Here is a 25,097-nt window from a genome sequence, read left to right as displayed (position 1 = left end):
TGTAAAATGGGGGGAGTTTTAAAGGGGTAGCAGCACTGGAAATCTTCAGCTGCACTTTGTCAGTCCATGGGCAGATATGCTACAGCTGCGTTCAAAGTGAAAAAAAAACTGGTCTTTTAAAAAGATGGCTAAAGCAACCCATAAAACTGTGGAGAGCAGTGGGTTGTCAGCAGGGCTTTTTTTCTGGGAAAAGAAGTGGTGGAACTCAGTGGTGGAACTCAGGACTGCACAATGATGTCACTTTCGGTCAGCTGGAACAAGGGGGGAGTTTTTTAAAGTTAAAATCGCCCTTGGCGAAAACGGTCACATGGCTGGTGGCCCCGCCCCCTGATCTCCAGACAGAGGGGAGTGTAGATCGACTTCCGCACTGCTCCAGCAGCGCAGAGGGTGATCTAAACTCCCCTCTGTTTGGAGATCAGGGGGTGGGGTCACCGGCCATGTGACCATTTTCAAGAGGTGCCGGAACTCCTTTCCACCACATTCCCGCTGAAAAAAAGTCCTGGTTGTCAGTGATAACCAACAGATTCCTTTAAAAACTGATGGGAGAAATTGATATATTAACAGCTTGTAAGAAAGCAAACTATATAGAGAATAAATGTTGTTCCCCTTTCCCTTACTCTCAGATCCCAGAGACCTGCAGGATCTATGTGGTATGGCAAACAACTCTGCTAGTGCCATGCCGGATCAAAAGCAACCATGGCATGTAACTCTCCAACAAAATGTAAGTAAAACCTGCTCCTTTCCCAGACATAATATTTAATACCCCTCTCCCAGATCTCCAATCTTATTATTTCTATTGCGTTTAAATTAAATCAGTGTAGTCATAAGTTGCACAAGCAGGGATCGAGAACTCAAAGCCATCCTCATTTTTGTTGTTGCTCAACTAGTGGCATACACACTGCCTCTGAAAACGGAGATAGTTGTAGTTAAGTAGCTGTATTGGTCTGCAGCAGAACAGCAGGATTAGAGTCCAGCGGCACCTCCAAACACTCCCTTCAGACAGCTCCCTGCTTCTTCTCCTTCCTGAAGAAGGGAGCTCTGAAGAGCCAAGCTACAAGTGATGCCTGACACAGGTTGGACACTTGTCAGCTTCCCTCAAGTTTTGATGGGAAATGTAGGCATCCTGGTCTTGCAGCTGTAATGGAGAGCCAAGCTGTAAAACCAGGACGCCTACGTTTCCCATCAAAACTTGAGGGAAGCTGACAAGTGTCCAACCTGTGTAAGGCGTCACTTTTAGCTTGGCTCTCAGAGGGCCAAGCTACAAGTGATGAATGACACTTGCCTGGCAAGTGAACAAACTCACATGTATTCCTCCCTGTTCACTTGCCACGTGAGTCTGTTCTCTTTCCAGGCAAGTGTCATTCGTCACTTGTAGCTTGGCCCTCAGACACTTACACTCTGAAATCTTGTTGGTCTCTATGGTGCCACTGGAATTTAATCCTTCTGAACATAGCCAGTAATGGAACTCTCCTCCATAAATTTATCTAATCCCCTTTTAGCATTATCTAAGGCCCAAATCCAGAGGAGTTAGCTGTGTTAGTCTGTAGTAGCAAAAAAGAAACGAGTCCAGTAGCACCTTTAAGACTAACGACCTTTACTGTAGCATAAGCTTTCAAGAGCCACAGTTCTCTGTGGTTCATGCATCATGCATCTGACGAAGAGAACTGTGGTTCTCAAAAGCTTATGCTACAGTAAAGTTGGTTAGTCTTAAAGGTGCAACTGGACTAATTTCTTCTTAGGCCCAAAGTAGATGTTAAAGCTTTTAAAGAGTTGGGTCCATGTGCAGCTTCAAAACAGGGCAAATAATGTCCTCCCCCCCGACCATTTGGCTTAGGAAAATGGTGTGAGAGAAAGAAAGAAGCCCCTCTCCCCCACACACCAAAGTCCCAAACAGCACTGAGCCCTTGCGGCTCTCTAAAAGGCAATTCTCCACAGCCCCTGGACCCAATTCATTAAAAGTTTTAACATCTACTTTGAGCCTAAGCTAGCAGCCATTGATACATCTTGTGGCAGTGCGTTCTAACATTCATTGTGCAGTGTGTGAAGAATTGTCCTCATTTGTCTTTTCTGAGTCATCTTTATTGGTTTCTCTTGCTACAGACGCAGAAAGAACGTAGTTGTCGAGGTTCCTTGATCTCAAGGACATGGGTTCTAACAGCTGCTCACTGCTTCAGATATTTTAACTACACTCCCAGCTGGAAAGTTATTCTGGGTAAGGAACAAAAGGAGAGTGTCTGCCATGGTGCAGCGCAGAGGGCAAGCTAAACTCCCCTCTGTCTGGAGATCAGGGGGCGGGGCCACCAGCCATGTGACCATTTCCAAGAGGTTCCGGAACTCCGTTCCACTGCGTTCCCGCTGAAAAAAAGCCCTGCAAAAGACCATCAGTAGCTCCTCCCTCCTGATCACGGCTGCTGTTTCTACGCAGAGACAAGTCTCTGTGTAGCTCTCGTTGCTGCTGCATATGCAGAAGCATACGTAGTTGCAACAGAGAACCCGCGCAGTAGTTTCCCTCACATTTTCCTTCCCTCAGCCCCCATGGTCACTGTGTCCTTCTCTTAAAAAAAAAAAAAGAAATTGCTAGAACACTATAGCATTATACTATATATAGTACAATGCCACCGTCTCTTGGTTTAGTTTAGCCTAATGTCGTGCACTCTGGTATGGGTTTCCTCAGTGTATGAGGCAATTCTTCCAGGCTATCCTCTTTTTTTTTTACTCTAGCCAGGCCATTTCGTACCCCAAAAGTGCTGTGTCATTAATTGTTATGCTAACTGTAAATTTAATTGCTGTAATAATTCCAGAAGGGTTTTCACCAAGAAAAAAAGTACCCCAAGCACCACTCTTCCTTCCACTTACTACAAAGCTGAAGTTGATTTCCAGTTCTACATTTGCAGTTCCTGTTTCTTCCCCCTCCCCTGCTCCCCATATCCAATTACAAATATTGTTGTTCCCAAATCAGCTTTGGACCGTCCCCAGATCACACACCCCATGAATCTAGTAGAGACTATGACCTAAAAACTCCCATGGGGGGAAGGGAGGCTGGTCCAAAGTGCCCCCAAGTGGGGTACGCCCAGGAATCCCATAGATTTGCTTTGATAAGAACTGAAGAGCATCCATGTTTTCAACTGCTCTGTGTTCTTTATTCAAATGCAGTGGGGTTGGGTAGGTAGGCTGGGCCATTATCTTTTTTCCTCCTCCAACACCATTTTTCTCATCAAAAGTAAAAATATCCTTACAGGGCAAAGAGCACCTGTGAGCGGTTATAAGTTTGTTCCACAGGGGAGGATGGGGTGGGGGTGGGGGGATACCTTTCAGGGCAAAGAGCAATTTTGAGTTTGGTTTGGAAACTGTGCCATGGGAAAGGGTTAAATACATACCCACATAATGGCCAATACAAATAAAATAGCAGATCCAAGTCTGTAGTTGCAAAATAGTAAAGAGTCCAGTAGCACCTTTAAGACTAACCAACTTTATTGTAGCATAAGCTTTTGAGAAGCACAGTTCTCTTCATCAGATGCATGGAGCCTCCATATTGCACTATTGCATTGGAGTGGGGGAAACATCAGGAAACTTGCCTGAGTGCTCTCAGAAGCCCAGTGACCTGAGCCACCTCCAGTTTTCATATCTTCAAGCTGTAATAAAAATATAAACTGATGGTGAGACACCAAAAGAAGAAAAGAGACATAACTTGAATATTTTTTTTAAAAAATAACAAATGCTTTTCTGGCCTTTTTGGAGGTCCCCTTTAAGCCTGAGGCCCAGCTAAGTGGCCCTCCTAGGCCCCCTCTTGCCACTCAAAACCAATCAACCCCCCCCCCCACCACACACACACAGTATCCTGTAATAAGCTATAAAGAAAAAGAATACAGTGCTGGGTGGAGGGGTTAGTTCCAATATATGGAACTGCACCGGAAGAAAGAATTCAGCCGCCATTTCCACGCTCTGCTCAGATCCACATGGCCTTTATGGGAATTTTGTTTAAACGGTAGGAAGTTCCAGTCTCAGATTTCCATGCATCTTGTCTAGTTTTCAGACTTTGGGAAGAAGGAATAATTTTGTCCCAGTGGGGTCCATAGCAGAGACTGTGGTACTGTATCTGTGCTACTGTATCTGACAAAGGCCGTCATCACACGGGCATCTCTTCCGTTAAATTTACAGCATATAGCGTCCTACCTGCTATCGGCACAGTAACGTTTCTTTGGGTCACCTAACGGCTCTTCGCGCCACCAGCTGTCCACACCGAAGCACTCTGTTCTGTTCTCTTTAACTGCGTAGAAGCAGCTCCTCCCCCCTTTTTTTAATTTTTCTGACGTTTAATTCCGCTATAACGGAATAACAGCATATAAACATTCCGTTAGAGCAAAACATTACGACTCTTTTGTTTTTTCAACTTTGAAATTATATAAATAGCCCTTTGCCCCCAGAAAACTCCCTGTCTGGCGTGATCCCCATCGCTGAAGGCTCTGCCCTGGCGATTGAGTCATTTTTACTTCAGCAGAAAGTTTGCATTGTGTTATGTCGTTATGGCATTATAAGGACATAATAAAATTTAAAAAAGGGGAGTCGCGGGAAGAAATGGATTCTGGGATTGAAGGGAGGGCATAGGGCGTTGCGAGGCGAAATACATCGATGTGAGGCATTCACACTGAGGCGCAAAATATCGCAACTATCAAGCACAAAGCAGAAGAGAGAAAATCGCTACAGTGTTGGAATAAGGTGGGTGTTTGCCAGGAAATAGCGCCATTTTAGCACTGAATAAAAGCCCGTGTGACGACAGCCAAAGACATAGGTATGATCTGAATGAGACACCACACTGTCTCTTTTGTTGGTTCCCTGTCCTGAAGCAAGCTGGTCCATACTGGCAGGGGCACGAGACCCAACTTGGTTCAGCTTACTCCTGGCTGCCAGTGGCCTGGGGTTGCCTACCTTAAGGGGGGGCCTGCAAAGGCAGTATCTTCAATGAGTCAATCTGCATAGCCAATGATACCTTCAGTGGCCAATTAGAAACACCACTGGCAAAAGCCTTGCTTGGCCTTGCCCACTTTCTCAAAATGCTTGATGGGCACCAGAAAAGGTGTTGGGAAGTGCTGTGCAACAACAAGCACCACATTGGGAGCCTCCCTATTCCACAACTTTTTGGATTTCTTACAGGGTTCTAGTTATGCAGGAAAAATGGTAGCCAGGATTATTAGATTCTTAATAAGAACAATAGAATATTTCACAATGAAGATCGATTCTGAGGAGACTTCTTTCTCCCTCCCCCCCCCCACAGCTGATGGGATTGAGTTGCCAATAAAGAGACGAATTGACCATGAATTATACAATGTCCAAGCTAAGGTGGACCAGGGCATCAAGGAGTTCTACGACTATGACATCTCCCTGCTTGAACTGGACATGCCTGTGCAGTTTGCTGGGAAAACCAGGTAATGTGTCCCATTGGTTGAAGAGCCATATACAGAAGAGAAAGGACCTTGTTCTGCTTCCCTCTTAAGACACAGGTGCTCAGGGAAATTTGGCATCCCACCTTCAGTGGATTGATCTAGCTGTCAATCCAGTACGTTTTTATCCCACTTTTCCAAAGAGTTCAAAATAGTGTACAAGAATCTGAGCATGAGCAAAGCAGAGTGTCTCTCCTTTGTTGTATGAATTGTCTTTCTGTAAAAATGAAATGGACTTGACACAATTCCTTTGAGTATGTGCAAGGTGCCTTTCCCCTACTATGGTACTATGATCGTGAAATCTGTTACTGAGATCAGTCCTACAGAAAGTCCAGCGCAATCATTGCTGGATTGCAGGGGAGGGGGGAGCTCTGGAAAATGGCCCACCCTCCAGCCCACCTTGCCCTCCCCCCAGGACGGAAAGAGAGCCTATCCAGCTATCCTCAAGCAGAAGGTACCTACCTGCCCAAGTTCAGTAGATGTGTGGGCCCATTTCAGGTGAGGTGAGGCCAGTGTAATGTTCCCTGCCAGACTGGGTGGCAGTTTTAGTTATTCAAGGCAACGAAACAGCTTCCTGTCAAGACTGGCTTCTGCAGGGTGAATGTTTTGATGGTGCATAGACCATCAAAAATCGCAACCAATTAGTTTTGCTTACCAGTGAGATATTTTAGAGAGAGCCCATTTGCTCTGCTGCTGTTGTGGCCTGTCAGGAACATGCAAGAAACCAGCATTGGTGGGGGCAGGATGGTTTGGACTTCAGAGGGCACCAGCTATCCCGTCAGAGTTGCTACCATAGAGTTGCTCTCCTCCAAATTCTGCAGCCCAAGACACAGGGCCTCCTATGTACTGACTGCATTGGAGCACTTGTAGCCTGGTGTAATGGTAGCATATTCTTATGGCTATACCATCCCTGTTGCATATTCTGTCAGGTTCCTGCTGTTTTTCTTCTCAGGTTGCACTTTCTGACCAACAGGCCATTTCCGTTGCACAGTCTGTCAGAAACAGCATCCTGCCATCTTCCTCCACGGGATGGTCTTTCTGGGCTGTCTAAAAGACACAAACATCTGGCAGCAGCTGGTTCTGACAGTGTGCCTGGTGCTGGTAAAAAGGGTGCAGCTGTTTGAAGCCTAAACTATCCTTTTTCAAGCCCCCTTCTGTGCATGCTCAGAGGCCTTTCTCTCCACATGCGCCTGATGGCAGAAAACATCAGCCAAAACAGCAGGAAAAACTGGCAATTAAAAATATTGCATATGCTCAGAGGTGTTCAGTCTTTGGATGGACATAAATGGCACCAGCTCTGCAGTGGCAGTGTGGCCGGTCCTGGAAAAAAGCTTGTACCTGTACAAAGCCCAAAACATCCTTTTTTCTGCACGTGTTCAGAGACCTGGTTTCCCATGTGTTCCTGGTGCGATGTGCAATGTCAAATATCCACTGTGCTCTGTTAATTTGCTATTCTCCCATACCCTGAAACATCCTTTTCCCTCCTGGCCCCTTTCGGTCGTTTATACCCAGTCAAAAGACACCGGATAACCACTCCCACCCAAACAGATATTCCATGGAATGAACATAATTTCCCAAATGATTTCTGTGAGAATGGTTTTGTGTAAAAGCAGAGAATAGAACTGCACATACAGCGAATGCACTCTATGCAAATGTGGAGTTTTAGTAAGAATTTGAGAGCTGGAGATCTGCTGTGAGAAGAGAACATAGACCAAAGGCATTTTCTTTTCTTTTGAGCAGTCCCATCATAAGCAACAACATTTTCTAATTGGATTGGGATGACTTTACTGCTAAACATATTTTTTGAGAGAAGAAGCTCTTTTTGATTGTCAGTATGAGCAAATAAGGGCAGCGGTTACAATGGGGGAGAGAGAGCAAGCTCTGGTCTTCCAAACTACAAAACTATTTTGCAGCAGTACAGATTTTCATACTAACTCATATTGTATTCTCCTCATCTAGATGGTTTTGCTCTGGCTGTGTGTAAAGTTGCACATTACACAGTCTATAAGTCTCCTTCCACTAATTAGGGTCATGCAGACTACATTTTCTGCAGTTTGAAACGTTCTGACGGCATTTGCGAGCAATAGGAAGGGCAAACGTTCACTTTCTTCTTCAGAGCCAAGCTACAAGTGACACCTGTCTCAGGTTGGACACTTGTCAGCTTCCCTCAAGTTTTGATGGGAAATGTAAGCATCCTGGTCTTGCAGCTGTAATGGAGAGCCAAGCTGTAAAACCAGGATGCCTACATTTCCCATCAAAACTTGAGGGAAGCTGACAAGAGTCAAACTTGTGTAAGGCGTCACTTGTAGCTTGGCTCTCAGTTCCTGCTATTGAGCGTGCTCATTTGTAACTGGGCATGCTCAGTACATTTAGGAGCCAAATTTGACAGGGATGCTCTTTTTTACACTACATTGGGTGTCCCTTGCTGCAGTGATGCCATGCCAGCCCTGTCACATCCTCTGTCATGGTGAGGCCTGGCTGGGACGGTGCACACCTTCAATAAGGGCAAAAACTGGCATATTATTTTTAAACAACAGCTGAAATGCTCAGAGAGCTGAATTTTGTGCAGTCATGGCATACTTACCAGTTTTGGTTACATTTCTCTGCCATTCTTGCTGGGGGCACTCTTAACAATCCCACCCACAACCTTGCCCCCCATTTCTCTCTGCAATGTCCGAGCCAGCCGCAAAAACATGTGCCTCCTTTGCAGGCCGATTTGTCTTCCCTGCACTACAGGTGCCAACAAAGCTCTGAAAAAGCCGGAGACCGCAACATGCAAGGATCACGGTGAGTGCATTCGCAACATGTGGAGTAGTTACCAGAGATCTTAGATTCACTCCAAAAGAGCTGCAGTTTTCCATGATGTACTCTCATTTTATCAGTTCCTGTAGATCCTGTGAAAGAGAAGAGTTTTGTTGCAAAGGGGGAGGGAAAGGCAAGAATGTAAGAAGCTGGAAAGGAAGAAGAGGCGAGAAAGAAAAGGGTACAAAGGGCAGGAGCCACCATTAGAAATGGCTGGTCTGAGACCTACTTTCAGAGGCTTCATGATCCACTTTTGGCTCCTGATCCTCAGGTTGGGAAGCACTACTATAGAGTTCTCTGGAAATCAGGGCCGATTCCAGACGGCCCTCCCCGTCCCGAAACGTCGCGTGTCGTCGCGTGGAAAACGCGACGACACGCGACGTTTCGGGATGGGGAGGGCCGTCTGGAATCGGCCCAGGAAACTGTTATGGTGGGAGGGGGGCAATTTAACCCTTTCCTGGGCCGATTCCAGATGACTAACCTGAAGGCGCTGCATGCCGCCATGTTCTGGACGTCGCGCGCCAAACTCGTGTGAGAAAACGCGATATTTCGCGGTTTCCCCGTCGCGATCCGGAACATGGCGGCATGCAGCGCCTTCAGGTTAGTCGTCTGGAATCGGCTTCTGTCCCTTTTCTCTGGTTTGGGTCTCTCCATTAAAACTGTGGGAGGGAAAAAAGACCAACACTCCTCCCATCTAGTTTGAAGCTGGCTGCATATATGAGACAAATATTGAGCACTGGTGGAGGGGGAAGCAAAACGCTATGGAAAATACAATGAATTAGGTTTTGAGAGCCTGTATATTGCTTTTCTGTTTCTAAAATTCTGTTCTAGGGGAAACAATATTTCTTAATGTGTAATCTAATAACTGTGAGTTAGCATTTTCTTCCATTATTGCTCAATACCATATTGCAAGAGAAGCTGGTAGGATGAGCCCATATAATCAAAAATGGAAAGGCTTTTCGTGGGGGAAATCCTCTACTGTTTTTTTAAAAAATAAAACGCATGCGATCCAGATGCCTGTCAAGAAGCAGTCTGCATGGAGAGAAGGCAAGCCAGAAGCACCCCTAGCCCTCTTCTGTAAACACTACATCACACCGGCTTTCAATCAGGAAAAATTGAACTGTATGCTTGGAGAAAAGAACTAGTGGAGCTAGCTCCCATATATAAGACATGCCAACATTTCTGGGAGATGATTGTTTTGAATAAGTAATGAAATTTATAATAGGATAGAAGATGTCTTATTGGATCATCCCAGTGATTTTAATCTTCTAATATTGGGGCCTAGGGGAAACAGGAGACCTTCCATCTCCTGCCTCTGTTGCCTGCTGCTGCCCAGTGCAGCAGGGGTAGAAATTGTGGGGCCAAAACTGATATTGCAGCAACGCTGTGATGCCACTTTCAGTCATGTAACCGGAAGTGACATCACATATTCTGATGATGCTCTAGCAATCCTCCAAAACTCTATGATTTCACTCTAGAGTTTTGGGGTATTTCTAAAGTGTTGCAGTGGTGCGTGATGTCACTTCTAGCTATGCAGCCAGAAGTGACATTGTTTGTGTGTTGTGTTGCTCTTCCCATAAAAGTTGCCAGGGGTTGCCAGACTTTCCTCTGTCTTCTCCGTCTACAGCCCTTTGCAGGCAACCCTAGTGGGGCTCTGATTAGGAGTGGGTCCAGATGAGAGGAAGAGGGGAGTTTAATTTTTGCTCTCCCTGAGGCAATTCTACTAGTCACTCCAAACTCTCCTCATGCCTGCCATATTTATCTTAAAGATAAAATGGATGGGCTGCCTATGTACGTTTAGTTTTCTTTTTAAGACTAACTACTGTAAGGGAGTGTTTAGTTCCACCTTGAAACTCAGAGAGAGAAGTGGTGTATAATGATATAAATGCACTTCCGTTGGCAAAACCATGGCCGTCGTCACACGGGCATCTCTTCCGTTAAATTTACAGCATATAGCGTCCTACCTGTTATCGACACAGTAACGTTTCTTTGGGTCACCTAACAGCTCTTCGCGCCACCAGCTGTCCACACCGAAGCACTCTGTTCTGTTCTCTCCTCTCTAACCGCAGCTCCTCCCCCCTTTTTTAATTATTTTGGCGTTTAATTCCGCTATAACGGAATAACAGCATATAAACATTCTGTTAGAGCAAAACATTACTACCCTTTTGTTTTTCCAACTTTGAAATTATATAAATAGCCCTTTGCCCGCAGAAAACTCCCTGTCTGACATGATCCCCATCGCTGAAGACTCTGCCATGGCGATTGAGTCATTTTTACTTCAGCAGAAAGTTTGCATTGTGTTATGTCGTTATGGCGTTATAAGGACATAATAAAATAAAAAAGGGGAGTCGCAGGAAGAAATGGATTCTGGGATTGAAGGGAGGGCATAGGACGTTGCGAGGCGAAATACATCGATGTGAGGCATTCACACTGAGGCGCAAAATATCGCAACTATCAAGCAAAAAACAGCAATGAGGAAATCGCATCAGTGTTGGAATAAGGTGGGTGTTTGCCGGGAAATAGCGCCATTTTAGCGCTAAAAAAAAGCCCGTGTGACGACGGCCCATATCAGTATTTTGTCTCAAAGAATGAAAATTAGGAGCACACCCTTACACCAGAGCATTAAAAATACTACTGCATGGAGGGAGGGAATGCTTCCTTTCTTTCTCCACCCACAGTGTGCATTTTTGAAGCAGAAAATCAAGTGGGCATCCCGCACTGTGCACATACCTTGCTAGAAAGGTATCTATGGGGTAGTGTAAGATACCATCTCTAGTTGCAGGGCGATATCTAGGATGGATAGCGAAGTAGTTGGATGTCTTCTTCTGGAGCAGTGCATGGTGACGTTTAAAGCAATTTAGTAAAGAGTGGTGGGTCACCGAAGATTCCCATGTATTAGGTGTGATTTCAACCTGATCAGGCTGCCTTCGTAGAGGTCTGCGTGCCGAGGAAACACATGGCGGAAATAAACGTTGCATTTAGTTCCATAGTTGTTTCAAAAGACATTTCCTCCTTTTGTAATTACTGAGGCTGCTTTTCAGGCTGGAAAAACTGATCAGAAGTGGTTAACGGGGGGGGGGGGGGCTCTTAATCTGTCCCAGCAGGAGAGAAAGGGATTAAAGAGCTGTTCTCTTGAAAAAACAGCTCCAGCATTTGGAAAGGAAAATGTATTTTAACATAATCACAGAACAAAATGTTATTTGTGGTTCCACCATAACTTTCCCCTCCCTACTGGGTCCCACATGTGCTCTTGCATGAGCATCTTTGCCACTCCCCCACCACGTTCCTGGAAGTCCCCTCCACCACTGGGGAAAGTTGATTCCCTGAAGGTTGCATAAAATGCGAATTATGTGAGTTGGGGGGCTGCAGTGAGGAGGGGGAAGGGGGACGCGCTTTCCCCTCTTTACTAAAGCCTACTAACTAGAGTTTCCAACAGGCCTGGAGAAAATTGTCCTGCCTCTTTAATAGAGGCTTAATGTGTGTAAATAACAACAACAACAACAGTGTGTTTATAAACCGTCCTTCTGGACAGGTTAGTGCCACACTCAGAGTCAGAACAGTAAAAAAGTCAGAGTTATTCTTATCCTCACAATACAGCTGGGACTGGCTTACCCAAGGCCACATACTGAGCTTATGACAGTAGTGGGAATCAAACTAGCAGACTGTTGATTGGCTACCAACCAGCCAAACTAGCCAAACACTGGCCGATTCTGCACGGCTTACCTGAAGCCGGGACGTTGTGGAACATGCCGGCAAAAATGCGGAAGATCGCGTTTTCTTGTGTGAGTTTTGCGCGACATCACAGGATTTCGAGGGCAGGAGTCCTGAACCTTTCTGAGCCTGTAGGCAATTTGGCATTCTGAGAGGTTATAACGCCATAGAGGCCATCCCCCAAAGCAGCCATTTTCTCCAGGGGAACTGATCTTTGTAGTCTGGAGATCAGTTATAATTCCAATCACAAAATGGCTGCCATGGAAGGCGGAACCAACCGCAAAATATCAGGAAGTGAGATTATGCATAGCGCTAATAGTAACTTTTAAACATTTCAGGCAGAAGCTCTGTTTAACATATCTTTTAAAACAAATATTTTGTTTTAAAAATATTTTCTTGCCTATCCACAGCTTACTTCGACCACACATTGAAGATCCTTGTACTGTGCTGGCAGGCAACTGCTGCTAAAGCAATGTTTTAAATATCGGCACAGTCAGTCAGATTTCCAGTGGCCAGTCAGAAGCCCTGCTGGGCAACACCCCCACCCACTTCCAAAAAGCACTTGGTGGGCACCAGGAAAGTTGCCAGTGGGCAACATGGTGCCCATGGATACCACATTGAGGACTCCTGTTCAAGGGAAATAGCTGGCTTCTGAGGGAATAGGCTGGTGGAGAAAGATCTGCTCTTTCCATTCCTTCTGCAAGCTTTTTTTACTAGATCCAACCCCGTATCCCCTGGCTAGAGCTCTCAGCATGAAATGAGTTGGCATCTGATTCAAAACACTTGATATCCAGTTTCTAGAATATTTTCTTCTTGTTGTCAATGTACTGAAAACAAACAGTTATCAAAATTATCTGATAAGAAAATAGAGTCACACAAGATCACATAAGAGCAGATCAAGAGCAGAATAACAGGAAATGTTATCCAATGAGGAATTTCCATCTTGATCTTCTGTACAGTACAGGGGATATGACAAAGCCTACTGACTGTTGTCTGACTCCACCCTCCCTGAAAAAAACTTTATAATAGATTTGTCCCTTCTGCTTTGTAGAGTCGGACCTGCTGAGTTTCGAAAGAGTACCTGCACAGTTTATATCTCTGGACAATGAGAGAATGAATGTACAGATCAAAACAAAGAAAAGTGTAAGCACATTATTTCCTAATTGTGGGATTCTGAGAAATAATTAGAGACATGGAGTCCTGGAAGTGGGTAGATTGGGTTGCCAACTTCCAGACCGGGGGGTGGGGGGCTGGAGATCTCCTGGAATTATAACTGATCTCCAGACTACAGAGATCAGTTCCCCTGGAGAAAATGGCTGCTTTGGGGGATGGCCTCTATAGCGTTATAACTCACTGAAGTCTCCTCTAACCCTTCTCACCCCAGATTTCACCCCCAAAGCTTCAGGAATTTCCCAAACCTAGGCAACCCTAAGTGGGGAGTCATTTGGTTGTTTGTTTGGGGGGCGGGATTGCTTTCCTGGCTGTTGTTTCTTTCAAGGCTTGAAATGGAAAAAGTGGAGATTTGGGAGGAAACTTGGGTTGGGTGTGGAATTCTGTTTCAGAATGATGAATAAAATATTTTTAAAGCAGTACTTTAAAAAAAATCTCACTAAAGCAAGTTGCCACTTCTGCACTTCCTAACTACGTGTTATGTTTTCTGTGTGATTAGATGTGTATTACAAGTTCCATGCTGGGAACTTAATTCCTAGGCATACATGGGCCTTATTTGGATTGGATCACAGCTCATAGGGACAGAGGACTTCAGAATTTCTCCCCCTGCCCGATGTCATTTTTCCAGCCTGAAACAGCCCTCAGCAGTGCACTATTTGCCCCATTTAGGAAACCTTAGTATATCCTATCAGGGCATGTAGAACCTCCCAAGAGGGCAATTAGCGGCCCCTCAAGGGCTGTTTAAAGTTGAGGAAACAGCACTGGAGGAAAGGCTTCAGCACCCCCACTGTGTGTGCCAGGGTTCCAGTTACAGCTGCCAAGCCTGGCAGCTTGTAGAAGTGTTATGGGCAGGGACATGGTGGTGAACAATGTTCTTTGTGTTGCTTGCTATATCACTTCCGGGGAAAACCTGGAAGTGACATAGGATAGTTCTAGGAATTGCTGGAAACTCGATGGTGATGTAGCAGTGCAGAGAACACCAACTCTGAGAGGTGGCAGGCAACTAGGGCTGCCAATGGGAGGCCTCCCACCATAGCAGGATGCCTGGTAACTCTGGTTCCAGTCTAAATCAGGCCCATGTATGTGCAGTAATTCAGTTCCCAGCACAGACATCACGACAGACATGTGATCACATGGACCAGGAGACAGCTGGAGAGGCTGTGGGGAAAACATAATGTGTAGTCAGGCCCTTTTAATTAAGCCTGATGCTTGTTTGTGCCAGTTTAAATGAGAGGTTGTATGGACTGAAGAGTCCCATAGGCAGGTTCTTAGCTCATGCCACATCTCAGTCAGGCTTGGAGCTGATGTTCCAAGAGCAGAACTATTGCATTTGACTAGAATATTAAAACAAACAATACTCTTAGGATGATGTTGGAAAAGCGCTTTCAGATATTGCTGGGTACTGAACACCTTCACATATTTAGGTTCAGAAGTTCAGTCCGGGAGTATGCTGAATATACTGTGCCTGCAGTATAGTAGCTGGGCCTTTGTACTATATAGCCTGTGGCTTCCCATCTTTCCCATTGTGAATTATCCAGATACTGAAACCGATTACAGATTGCTGCTCCCCTGCAGGGTTTAGGGTATATTTTCAATAACTATTGTAATGAAATGAAGATGTTTCTACTTCAAGGTCCCTTTGCATATACCGATTTAATTGTATGCAGATTTGCAAAAATCTAACCTCCAGTCAACGCATCTGTTGCTTTCTGTAGCGTCCCACATGTATTTCTGAAGCTATTCAACATGAGCTATACTCCAAAGTGGCCAATGTCTCTGAAGTTGTGACAGACCGATTCCTGTGCAGTGGGAAAGATGAAAATGGTGTGGTGGAGGATGCATCATGCAAAGGTTGTTTTGTTACATTAGATTGGCAAATTGATTAAGTTGGTTGGTTGGGAGATGGTTTTAAAAAATCCAGAGTACCTAACACAGTATTACTGAAAGAATAAAAAATCTAAAGCATCTAAGCAGTAGTTTACAGTTAAAATCAGTTACAGTTACAGTTAAAATCAGTTAGTCTCTCAGTTCAAACACCATGACAGTCGAGAACCTGTTATTTAACTATCAGGATCATATGTTCCATTCCCCCAACCCCCACGGCCTTTCTTCACATGATCTTGTTAAGACTGAAGGCAAACCTCTTCCATTAACTCCATCAGGCTGTGACATCTAAATGCCATAATAGATGGCGTTTAGTTTCTTACCTGGTAACCTGGGTTTGGAAATGCAGTTTAATCTTTGTTTTAAGCACTGGCAAGTTTATGAGGTATTCTTGGACTTCTTTCCTCTCTGAGGGACAGAGGTCAGAGGTGGTGGAGCTTACATCAGCTTCTAATGCTTTTCTTTTCACAGGTGAATCTGGAGGTTCATTGTTTGTAGAGAAGCGGGCCAGATATGTTCAGGTAAACAAGCCTCTGGTGGTCTCCCACTGTGGCCCCACTTGCCTTTCCAAGTGAAAACCTAACCATTTCACTTAGGCGAACGTTCCAAGCTGATCAAGTTCATAGAAGGATGTACAATTCAAATAATTAAATGAGCCTGATTGGTCCATGATTGGAGCTATGTGGGCCACCCCATGCTATTAGCAGCTCCCATCCAATGACATTATCACTCCCCTCTTTATGACAGTTCCATAATACATTTAAGGCTGGGAAGCAGCATTAGGAGAAGAAGCTGTATATGCCTCACCTGACCACCTGTTGTGGGGAGCAAAGTATTCATGGCTTTCTTGGCAGGATCAGGCCAGCTGGAAGGAACTCCCAATGTAAGCAAGTCTGGCAAAAAGTATTCACATCAGAATTATCTAGTCTGTTCCCAACAGTGGCCATCTCAGAGCCAAGCTACAAGTGACGCCTTACCCAGGTTGGACACTTGTCAGCTTACCTCAAGTTTTGATGGGAAATGTAGGCGTCCTGGTTTTACAGCTTGGCTCTCCATTACAGCTGCAAGACCAGGATGCCTACATTTCCCATCAAAACTTGAGGGAAGCTGAGAAGTGTCCAACCTGGGTAAGGCGTCACTTGTAGCTTGGCTCTCACAAACTGAATAGAGGGTCAGTACCATTGGTGTTAATATCACTGTCTTGGCACTCAAAGGTATATTGCCTCTGAATGTCATGTTAATTCACTTTATAGTAGTGGCTGGTCACCACTGATAATCTTAAAGCTATCCCAGTTAGTGTTCTACACACCTCATTCAATAATTATGTTGTCAGTAGTTGTGTGGAATTTGTATATATTTCCCCAAGGAAGATTTCCAATTGTCAGTTTCAAGTTTGGTTGAGTCTGCCTCCATTTTGCACTTTTTACTATGGCCAGGCAGTCCCCGAATGAAATACTAATTCTCTTGATGGCTCTAGTACAATAATTGTCTTTGATCTCTTTGCCCCTGTGAATTGTAAAGTGCCATTTTAGTCCTTGATTTAGCTCCTGTACCAGAGCCCCATGGTGCAGAGTGGTAAGCTGCAGTACTGCAGCCCAAGTTCTGCTCACGACCTGGCAGAAGCCGGGTCCAGCTAGCTGGCTCAAGGTTGACTCAGCCTTCCATCCTTCCAAGGTTGGTAAAATGAGTACCCAGTTTCCTGGGGGTAAAGTGTAGAAGACTGGGGAAGGCAATGGCAAACCACCCTGTAAAAAGTCTGCCAAGAAAACGCTGTGATGCGACGTCCCCCCATGGGTCAGTAATGACTCGCTGCTTGCACAGGGGACTCCCTTTACCTTAGCTCCTGTACCTTTCCTTGCAGGTTGGCGTGATCAGCTGGGGTACATTTGATCCATGTAAAAATAAGATAAAAGACACTGACACTGGACACACAATTCGAGAAACACCTAAGCTGGGTCGGAAGCCACGAGATTTCTACATCAGTCTGTTTCGTGTGCAGGACTGGCTGCGGCATCACCTGGCCGGCTCCTTGAGATTTATCCCTCAGCAGTGATTCCTCACCACCACCAAACTCGTTGTTTAAGTTACCTAGTATTCTTCCTGTCAAGTGTTGCCAAAACGATAGTCTCCACGATGCATAATAATAAATAAAAAAACCTTGGTTAAATGTGTTTTGTGCTTATTTGCACTCCATATTGAAGAGTCAGAGCTCACTTTGCACCAGGGCTTATTGTTTCGAAATCTCAGAATCGATTTTTGGCGCCAGAGTTCAGCCTCTGTGCATGTGAAGTTATCATATTTCTCTGAACATGAGCAAAGTTCCACTAGGTAGCCACAACTAGAACCGAAGAAGAAAGGTTTGGTACTCTGAATTGGTAATTTTATAGCAGGCTAGAGCCCCCCTGATCGTTCTCAGTAGAGGAGATAAGCATTTCCAGCAAATTGGCAGTGCAGTGAACTTCCCCCATAGAGCTGCCCCCCTTCCCTCATGCTTTCTTATCCTTTAATAACTCCCTGTGGTGTATTGGGGTAGGGTTGCCAACCTCCAGGGGATAGCTGGAGATAGCCCATAATTACAATGGATCTCCAGGCCATGGGGATCAGTGCCCCTGGAGAAAATGGCTGCTTTGGAAGGTGGGCTTTATGGCATAATACCCTGCTGAAGTCCCTCCTGTCACCAGAACCTGCCCTCTGCATCCTCCACTCCCAGAATCTCCAGGAATTCACCAACCTGGAGCTGGCAGCTGTAGGAAGGAATTCGCAAAGAAACACAAAAATGTGGGGATTTTCTTTGTTTGTTTGGAGTTGCTCAAAAGCAAGCTGTGAGTTGGAGGAGGCCACGCACCCACCCCCCACTGTTCAAACATAAATCAGCGCTTGGACTTGGGACTTGCTGGGCCAGAAATAACTGGGATATACGAAAGGCAGAGCTACGAGCCAGAACACTCAAATTCTCTGGAAGGGCACAGCTGAAGTGTCTATGCCAAGCATTTCGCATTTTCCTATGAAATTGTGGGCTAGGGGTTGGCTAGGTAACGGCTGCCTGTTTCCAAAACATACCTGCCCTCTTTACCACCACCCATTTCACTCTTCCTTCTGACAACCACAAGAATTCGGCATTTTTCCCTCCCATTTGTGTCAAAAAATGAGGAAGTTCTGTTCAGTCTAGCTGTGTAAATAATGTAATATTAGAAGAAACAAATACAAGAGAGGGGTAAGGATGGGCGGAGCCCTACACGGCCGGGAATCACGTTAGCCTTATCAGCTCCCGATGCAGCATTTTAGTCCTGCTTCTCCCCCTCCTCTCAGTAATAATCATTTGGAATTTCTAAAGTCTGAAACTTCATATTTGTGCAAGCTGGGGATTTCCTCATAGAGCTTTCTTCATTTCCCTCTTTAAAGAAGTCCAGGTTTCCCCCTCTTCCCTTCTGTGAGGGGGTTTGAGTTCCTCTCCACCTGCTGGCCACACAAATCTGGCCCTCACCCCACCAGAATTGCTACATGGACTTTGTCATTTCCCAAAACCCAGCTGCTTTCTCTGGGTGGGGTTTGCCAATAACTACTTTGTAGAGTGAAAGCCCAAAAATTTCACAAGTTATCAGAGCTGCAGCTGCTATAGCAGAGCCGGAAACAGCCAGCATGGAAGAGACAAAAGACCAGCCAAAAGGAGAACCAGAAATGCAGCTGCATGACCAGCTTTTCTACATATTCCTTGCCCTTGGGGCATTTTTTACAGGTAAGTTAACATGCCCCAGAGCTAGCTGCAAAATATACCTTGTGCCATTACCTGGTCCACGTCAGAGTCTATCCTAACCTTTAGTTAGGAAAGTGACTTGACAGTGCAGGAATAATTCATCCAGGATATTATGTTTGCTCCAGTGCAGAGCTGAAAAGATTTTCCTGCCCACCCCCGTCCCCCAATTTTCATGGATAAATGTAGAAATTCTCCAGATATGCTCAAAATATTTGCTCAATGGATGATATGCATATCTGGCATTCTGTCCTACTTGTTTCAATACTTCTTGATGGATTATTTGATATTTGACCATTTTTAATGGTAAATTGGTATTTGGTATTTAGTATTTGTGTGTATGTATACCATCAAGCCACAGCCGACTCATGGCAACTTTGTACGGTTTTTAAGGCAAGAGACATTCAGAGGTGGTTTGCTATTGTCTCTCTTTGTAACAACCCTGGACTTCCTTGGTCGTCTCCCATCCAAATACTGACCATGGCTGACCTTACTTAGCTTCCGAGACCTGATGAAATCATGCTACCTGGACAATCCAGGACAGGGAAAAGGAATAATAGTTGTTTCTGCCTACATAAACTCACATGTATTTAATATTTAGCATTACTTAAATGCTGAGGTGAAATTTTATGTAGTATGACATGCAGCACCAGTATGAGCTGCTGTAGCAGAGTGGTTAAGTGGTTCGGCTGCAAATCAGCACTCTACTGGTTCAAATCCCTCTACTGCCATGAGCTTAGTGGGTGGCCTTGGGTAAGCCACTCCTCTCGGCCCCAGCTCTCCAGCTGTGTTGTGGGGATAATAATAACGATAATTTGTTCACAATTCTGAACACTAATCTGTCTAAAAGAGTGGTCTATAAGTGCAGCTGTTGTTGTTATTTGACTTATTTGCTGATTTGATTCCATAGTTGATGGTCAGCAAAATAATCAAGAGATGCCAAGAAGTTTAGAACACCTGAGTTTTAAATACAAAAATCACATTGACTATTGAAATCCTTCCAATAGTTAAGTGGCTGAACTCCTTCCCCCCTTATGATATTGACAAGGGCAATGCCAAGCAGGAGACAGGTTTTATACACACTCAGAAGACACCAATGTCCCAGTTCTCACTGAGGTTGTGCTTGGACTGTACCATTTCAGACTGAACATGTTTCCATAAAAAACAAAAAACCACACAGAAAACCCAGAAAAAAGTTTTTAGGCTAGCTTTCTCTCCAAGATGCTAGTTTTGTATGTGTAAGGAAGAGTTCGGGCGGGGGGTGGGGTGGGGAGATGGTATGGAAGATCATTTCATCTTGTGAACCCAAACCATAACCTGTAGTGGTACAGTCCAGCACAGATGTACCACTTCAGAAGAACCCCAAACAAGAGAGAGAATGGCTGAACAGCAACCTATGTGATGTTTTGAAATTGCTATATGCTAAAAGCAGGGGACTTTTAAATTTTTGTTTTGTTTTACTGATCTCTGAAGGAAGTAGAAATGTAGCTCTCTCTTAGTACTTAATGAGATTTCATCTGTAATCACACGGGGGACATGGAAATTTGGGGAAACGGTGCCGTATAAACATCAACTGGATTGACCATTATACTAAGTACACTCCAGAACAGAAGGTCACTTATATACTGGAAGCGCTGCTGAGGTCTGGGAGTTTTCTAATGCACAGCATATGTCAATATTGCTTCATCTGTCCTTAGGAAAGGTAAAATGTAGAGTTCAGATGGAAGACAAGAGGGTCTGAAATCTCCTCTTAGCTCTGACACTTGCCCGTTGGCTTATGAGGATATGACCTAGAGTGCTGGCTCAAATCCTAGTAGTGGGTTCCAAGTTGCATGGTTTGAAAGGTCTGCCCCATAAGACCACACTGTACATGACACGACTCCACTTGTATTTATTTAAATCATTAACCCCAGCCAAACTAGAAATGATGAGATCCTTGTGGCAGCCACAAGGATGCCAATTTGGCCCCAGTCACATACAAATGGAGTGTATTTGCCCCTGGATTTTTCAAAGCTCTGGTAAAAAAACACAGCATACCCTTCCCCCCTGATATTTAACAATGTTATATGCAGGGGTCATTTCGTAGAAAAAGAGCAGGAGGAACTCATTAGCATAACTCATTAGCATATGCCATGCCCCTTGCCATCACTGGAAGTGTGTCATTAGCATAACTGATTTGCATATGCCACACCCCCTGACATCACCTATCTTGGCTGTTTTGGACTGAATCCTGGCCATTCAGGGCCGAAATTGGGCCCAAAATGGCAAAAAAGGGGCTGAAAATGGCCAAAAAGGGGCCCAAAATGGTCAGCTGAGCGGGAGAATGATCCACCACCCATCAGAGGCCCGATCCAGGCCGTTTCAGCCCCAATCCAGGCTGAAACGGGCCCAAGATGGCCAAGAGTCAGGTGGGTGAGGTCACCTGACATGTGACCTCTTTGGGGAACTGCCGGAACTGCATTCCTGTGCGTTCCCCCTCGAAATGAGCCCTGGTTATATGATACAACACAGAACAGAAAAGTAGTAGATTAGTAATCCACTAGATTTATTTCTTTTTCTTTGTTCATTCATTTATAGTCTGCCTTTCTCATGACAGTATGACATGAGACATGACACAAGACACCTGGGGGCACCTGACAGCATGACACGAGACACCTGGGGGCATGTTCGTCAGGTGTCAGGAGACGCAATGTTAGCCAAGAAGAGTAGTTTTAAAAGACAGATCCGGTGGAGATTACTCTAGAGGGGATGAATTCTCTCACAGCCCTCCACTGCCTCTGGCATGCCAGACTGTCTCCCCTTCCGGAGATTTTACCTTGCCCCCCTTGCTGCTTAAAACTTTGAATTAACTGAGCCTTGGTAGGGCAAAGGCTCTAGAAGAGGAGACATCAGAGGCGGTGGAGGGCTGTGAGAGAATGTCCCCTTCAGAGCGATCTCTGCCGACTCTGTCTTTCAAAACTACACTTCCTGGCTAACATTGCATCTCCCGACACATGAAGAACATGTGTTAGATGTCTTGTGTAGAGACTCTGAAACTCAAGGCAGATTAGACAATGTAAGTCAATACGATCAACACCTGAGAAATTCAAAAAACAATACAATAGGGTATGTTTTATAATTCCACAGCGTCTTGTACCAAAGCAGTTCAGAACTTTATTGAACATAGGCAAGGCCTGGTCTGGATCCAGCTAAGCCATAACCAACCACAGCCAGCAACCAAGAGCTAAGAGGAGAAGCAGGTGAAGGGAGTCGCAATGTTAGCTGGGAAGCTTGAGTTTTAAAAGAGATCAGAAGGCTTTGTCAATTTCCCCTCTCTACAGAGCCAGGGAGATCCCTGCTCAGAAGGTTTCTTTATTTCCTCTTGGCCTCTCAGAAGGGGAGGTGAAACTGACAGAGCCTTCAGAAGCAAAGAGAAAATTCACAAACCCTCTGAGCAGCTATCTCCCTGGCTCTGTAGAGAGGGGAAATTAACAAAGCCTTCCGATCTCTTTTAAAACTCAGCTTCCTGGCTAACATTGTGACTCCCTTCATGTTCTCCTCTTCATGTAATTCGTCTCTTGTAGCTTGGCTCCAGCGTAACAAGTGAAAAGTGAAACTAAAACAAAGGCTTTTTTCTTAAGGGATGCTAAAATAACTATACAGTACAGTAAAGGAACATCACCAACGTCACAAATCCCCACAATATAACCGTATACATTGCTGAAATCTGAAAAGAAGCATACATTCAAACACAAGACTATGGAGATGGGCCTAAAATAGGATTAAATAAGAAAAAGTTTATGGATCCTCTCAGGAAACCCGTTTCCCTGGTTGTGAAGTAAACAGCAGGATTATGGCAGATACGAACTTGATTTCAGAGTACAATACAGCTGGTCCAATCATCTGTGTTGATCAGGGCCAAACTATATTTATTTATTTGCTTCATTTATACCCGGCTTTTCTCCCTAAAGGGGAGACAAAGTGCCTGACAACATTATCCCCCCTTCCATTTTCTCCTAACAAAAACAACCCTTTGAGGTAAATTAGGCTGAGAGAGATAGGCTGGTCCAAGATCTTCCAGCGAGCTTCTATGGAAGAGTGGGGATTTGAACCTGGGTCTCCCAGATGCTAGTTTGACACTGTAACCATTGCTTAAAACATAGGGATCCCAGGTGCCTGCCGGTGATGGGCAATTTCCCAGTGGCTTATATTCTTACCTACCAGTGAGAGGTTTTAGACCGCCCAAAGATAATCTGTTTGGGAACATGTGCCGTGCGCACATGTGCTTCTAGGCAGCACAATGATGTCACTTCCTGAAGTGGCATCCTAAAGACCAGGATTAGCCCCACATAACATGCAGGAGCACGCCCATAGCCTGTGTGATGATGTAACTTCCTGGAAGTAACATCATCATCACACACAAACCCGGGGAGCATGAGGCACAAAGTAAGTGCCAGGTCCTCCCCCTCCTGGCAGGAGGGTGTAAGGACATGATCAGATCCCTAGGCATATAATTTTGCTGCAAAAAACTGCTGTGGTGGCACCATGCTATGGACTGAAATTACAGAACTAGGAAAGGGGATTTAAGAGGAATTGATCACTGCAATTTATTTCTGCAATAAGAAATGCCCCATCCAAGCTGCTTTTAACCCACTGGAGACGGGGGACACCCTGATTGTACCTGTCCTTTTTGCCTATCAGATCTAAAGTAGTTTGGAGGCAGCGTTTTCAATTGGAGAAATGGTCTGGGAGGGGAAGAGTCCTTATCGTTGTGGCCTCAGTCCACACTGGCCTCCCCCGTATCTAGTCATGAAACCACAGCATCAAGTGGACACAAATAACAACAACATTCGATTTATATACCGCCCTTCAGGACAACTTAATGCCCACCCAGAGCGGTTTACAAAGTATGTTATTATTATCCCCACAACAATCACCCTGTGAGGTGAGTGGGGCTGAGAGAGCTCTGGAAGAGCTGTGATGGACCCAAGGTCACCCAGCTGGCTTCAAGTGGAGGAGTGGGGAATCAAACCCGGCTCTCCAGATGAGAGTCCCGTGCTTTTAACCACTACACTAAACTGGCCAATTTTTTTAATTGGTAAGAGTTCTCGTTCAGTCAAGCAGAGCAATCCCTGAATAGTGACATCAACTATGGTTGTTGTGGGTTTTCCGGGCTGTATTGCCGTGGTCTTGGCATTGTAGTTCCTGACGTTTCGCCAGCAGCTGTGGCTGGCATCTTCAGAGGTGTAGCACCAAAAGACAGAGATCTCTCAGTGTCTCTCAGCGGACACTGAGAGATCTCTGTCTTTTGGTGCTACGCCTCTGAAGATGCCAGCCACAGCTGCTGGCGAAACGTCAGGAACTACAATGCCAAGACCACGGCAATACAGCCCGGAAAACCCACAACAACCATCGTTCTCCGGCCGTGAAAGCCTTCGACAATACATAGTGACATCAACTGTCTGACTATTTTGATATTAACCCTTTCTCACTTTATTTTCACCAGGTGTGGCTGATGCAGTCTGTGACCCCAAAGCAGCTATAATTTTAGGGGGGAATTTCACATGGCTGGTGGAAGGGATTCAGCTGAAATACGAGTGTCCAGATGGGAAATATCCATATCCTGCTGAAGTCCTGTCTTGTTACCGTGGGAGTTGGATTAACATGCAGGACTCACTAAAAAAGCCTGTCAGAAGGTCACAGTGTCGAGGTACGTGAGCAATTGTGGAGTGGACCTGGGCCTCGAGTTGGCCTGCAAGTTACATCTTATAAATCTGAATGTCTTTCTTCTTCATTTGATTTTACTTATATGTTACCTATTTATTTTATATACTGACAATCCAGCTTGGTCAGCAATAAAGGTGGTCCAAATGATCATTTAAGCCATTGCATAATACAAAATAATTAAAACTACTATGCTAAAGGAATTGCAAAAAAACAGTATATATCAAGCCCTTTTTTAGAGTCTTTCTCCACATGAGATGCCTGTGCACATGTTCATCAAGTGTTGGGAGACGCAATGTTAGCTGGGAAGTGTAGGTTTAAAAAAATAGCTGGTGGAGATCGCTCTCACAGCCCTCTGCTGCCTCTGGCATGCCGGACTGTTTCTCCTTTCAGAGCTTTTATCCTGCCACCCTCACTGCTTAACACTTTGAATTAACCAAGCCTCAGCAAGGTAAAGGCTCCAGAAGGGGCAATGCCAGAGGCAGCAGAGGGCTGTGAGAGAATCCATCCCCTCCAGAGAGATCTACACCAGCTCTATCTTTTAAAACTGTGCTTTCCAGCTAACATTACACAGGGAAGGTTGCGTCTGACCTGGAAGTGATATCACTTTTGGATGATGCTCTAGCAATTCCCTAAAA

The 25,097-nt window shown here is 45.1% G+C and overlaps 2 protein-coding genes across 4 annotated transcripts in view; both read left to right on the top strand.

Annotated features, from left to right (window-relative positions):
• The window catches only part of C2 (complement C2), a 46,613-nt gene extending 29,441 nt beyond the window's left edge, over positions 1-17,172 (top strand). For all 3 annotated transcript variants that reach the window (XM_054978403.1, XM_054978402.1, XM_054978401.1), the window contains 8 exons: positions 624-721; positions 2,101-2,212; positions 5,273-5,423; positions 8,149-8,225; positions 13,003-13,094; positions 14,837-14,972; positions 15,477-15,526; positions 16,867-17,172. In XM_054978403.1, the coding sequence (XP_054834378.1) occupies positions 624-721; positions 2,101-2,212; positions 5,273-5,423; positions 8,149-8,225; positions 13,003-13,094; positions 14,837-14,972; positions 15,477-15,526; positions 16,867-17,058 (908 nt within the window). In that variant the 3' untranslated portion in view covers positions 17,059-17,172. The remainder of the gene's footprint in view (positions 1-623; positions 722-2,100; positions 2,213-5,272; positions 5,424-8,148; positions 8,226-13,002; positions 13,095-14,836; positions 14,973-15,476; positions 15,527-16,866) is intronic.
• Positions 17,173-18,439: 1,267 nt separating this feature from the next.
• Positions 18,440-25,097, top strand: part of CFB (complement factor B) — a 29,496-nt gene continuing 22,838 nt past the window's right edge. The window contains exons 1-2 of the mRNA XM_054978400.1: positions 18,440-18,741; positions 24,242-24,445. Of these exons, the coding sequence (XP_054834375.1) occupies positions 18,645-18,741; positions 24,242-24,445 (301 nt within the window). The 5' untranslated portion in view covers positions 18,440-18,644. The remainder of the gene's footprint in view (positions 18,742-24,241; positions 24,446-25,097) is intronic.

This window comes from Eublepharis macularius, chromosome 4 (genome assembly GCF_028583425.1).
Source record: "Eublepharis macularius isolate TG4126 chromosome 4, MPM_Emac_v1.0, whole genome shotgun sequence".
Taxonomy (NCBI): Eukaryota; Metazoa; Chordata; class Lepidosauria; order Squamata; family Eublepharidae; genus Eublepharis; species Eublepharis macularius.
This window is presented reverse-complemented; position numbering and strand designations above follow the sequence as displayed.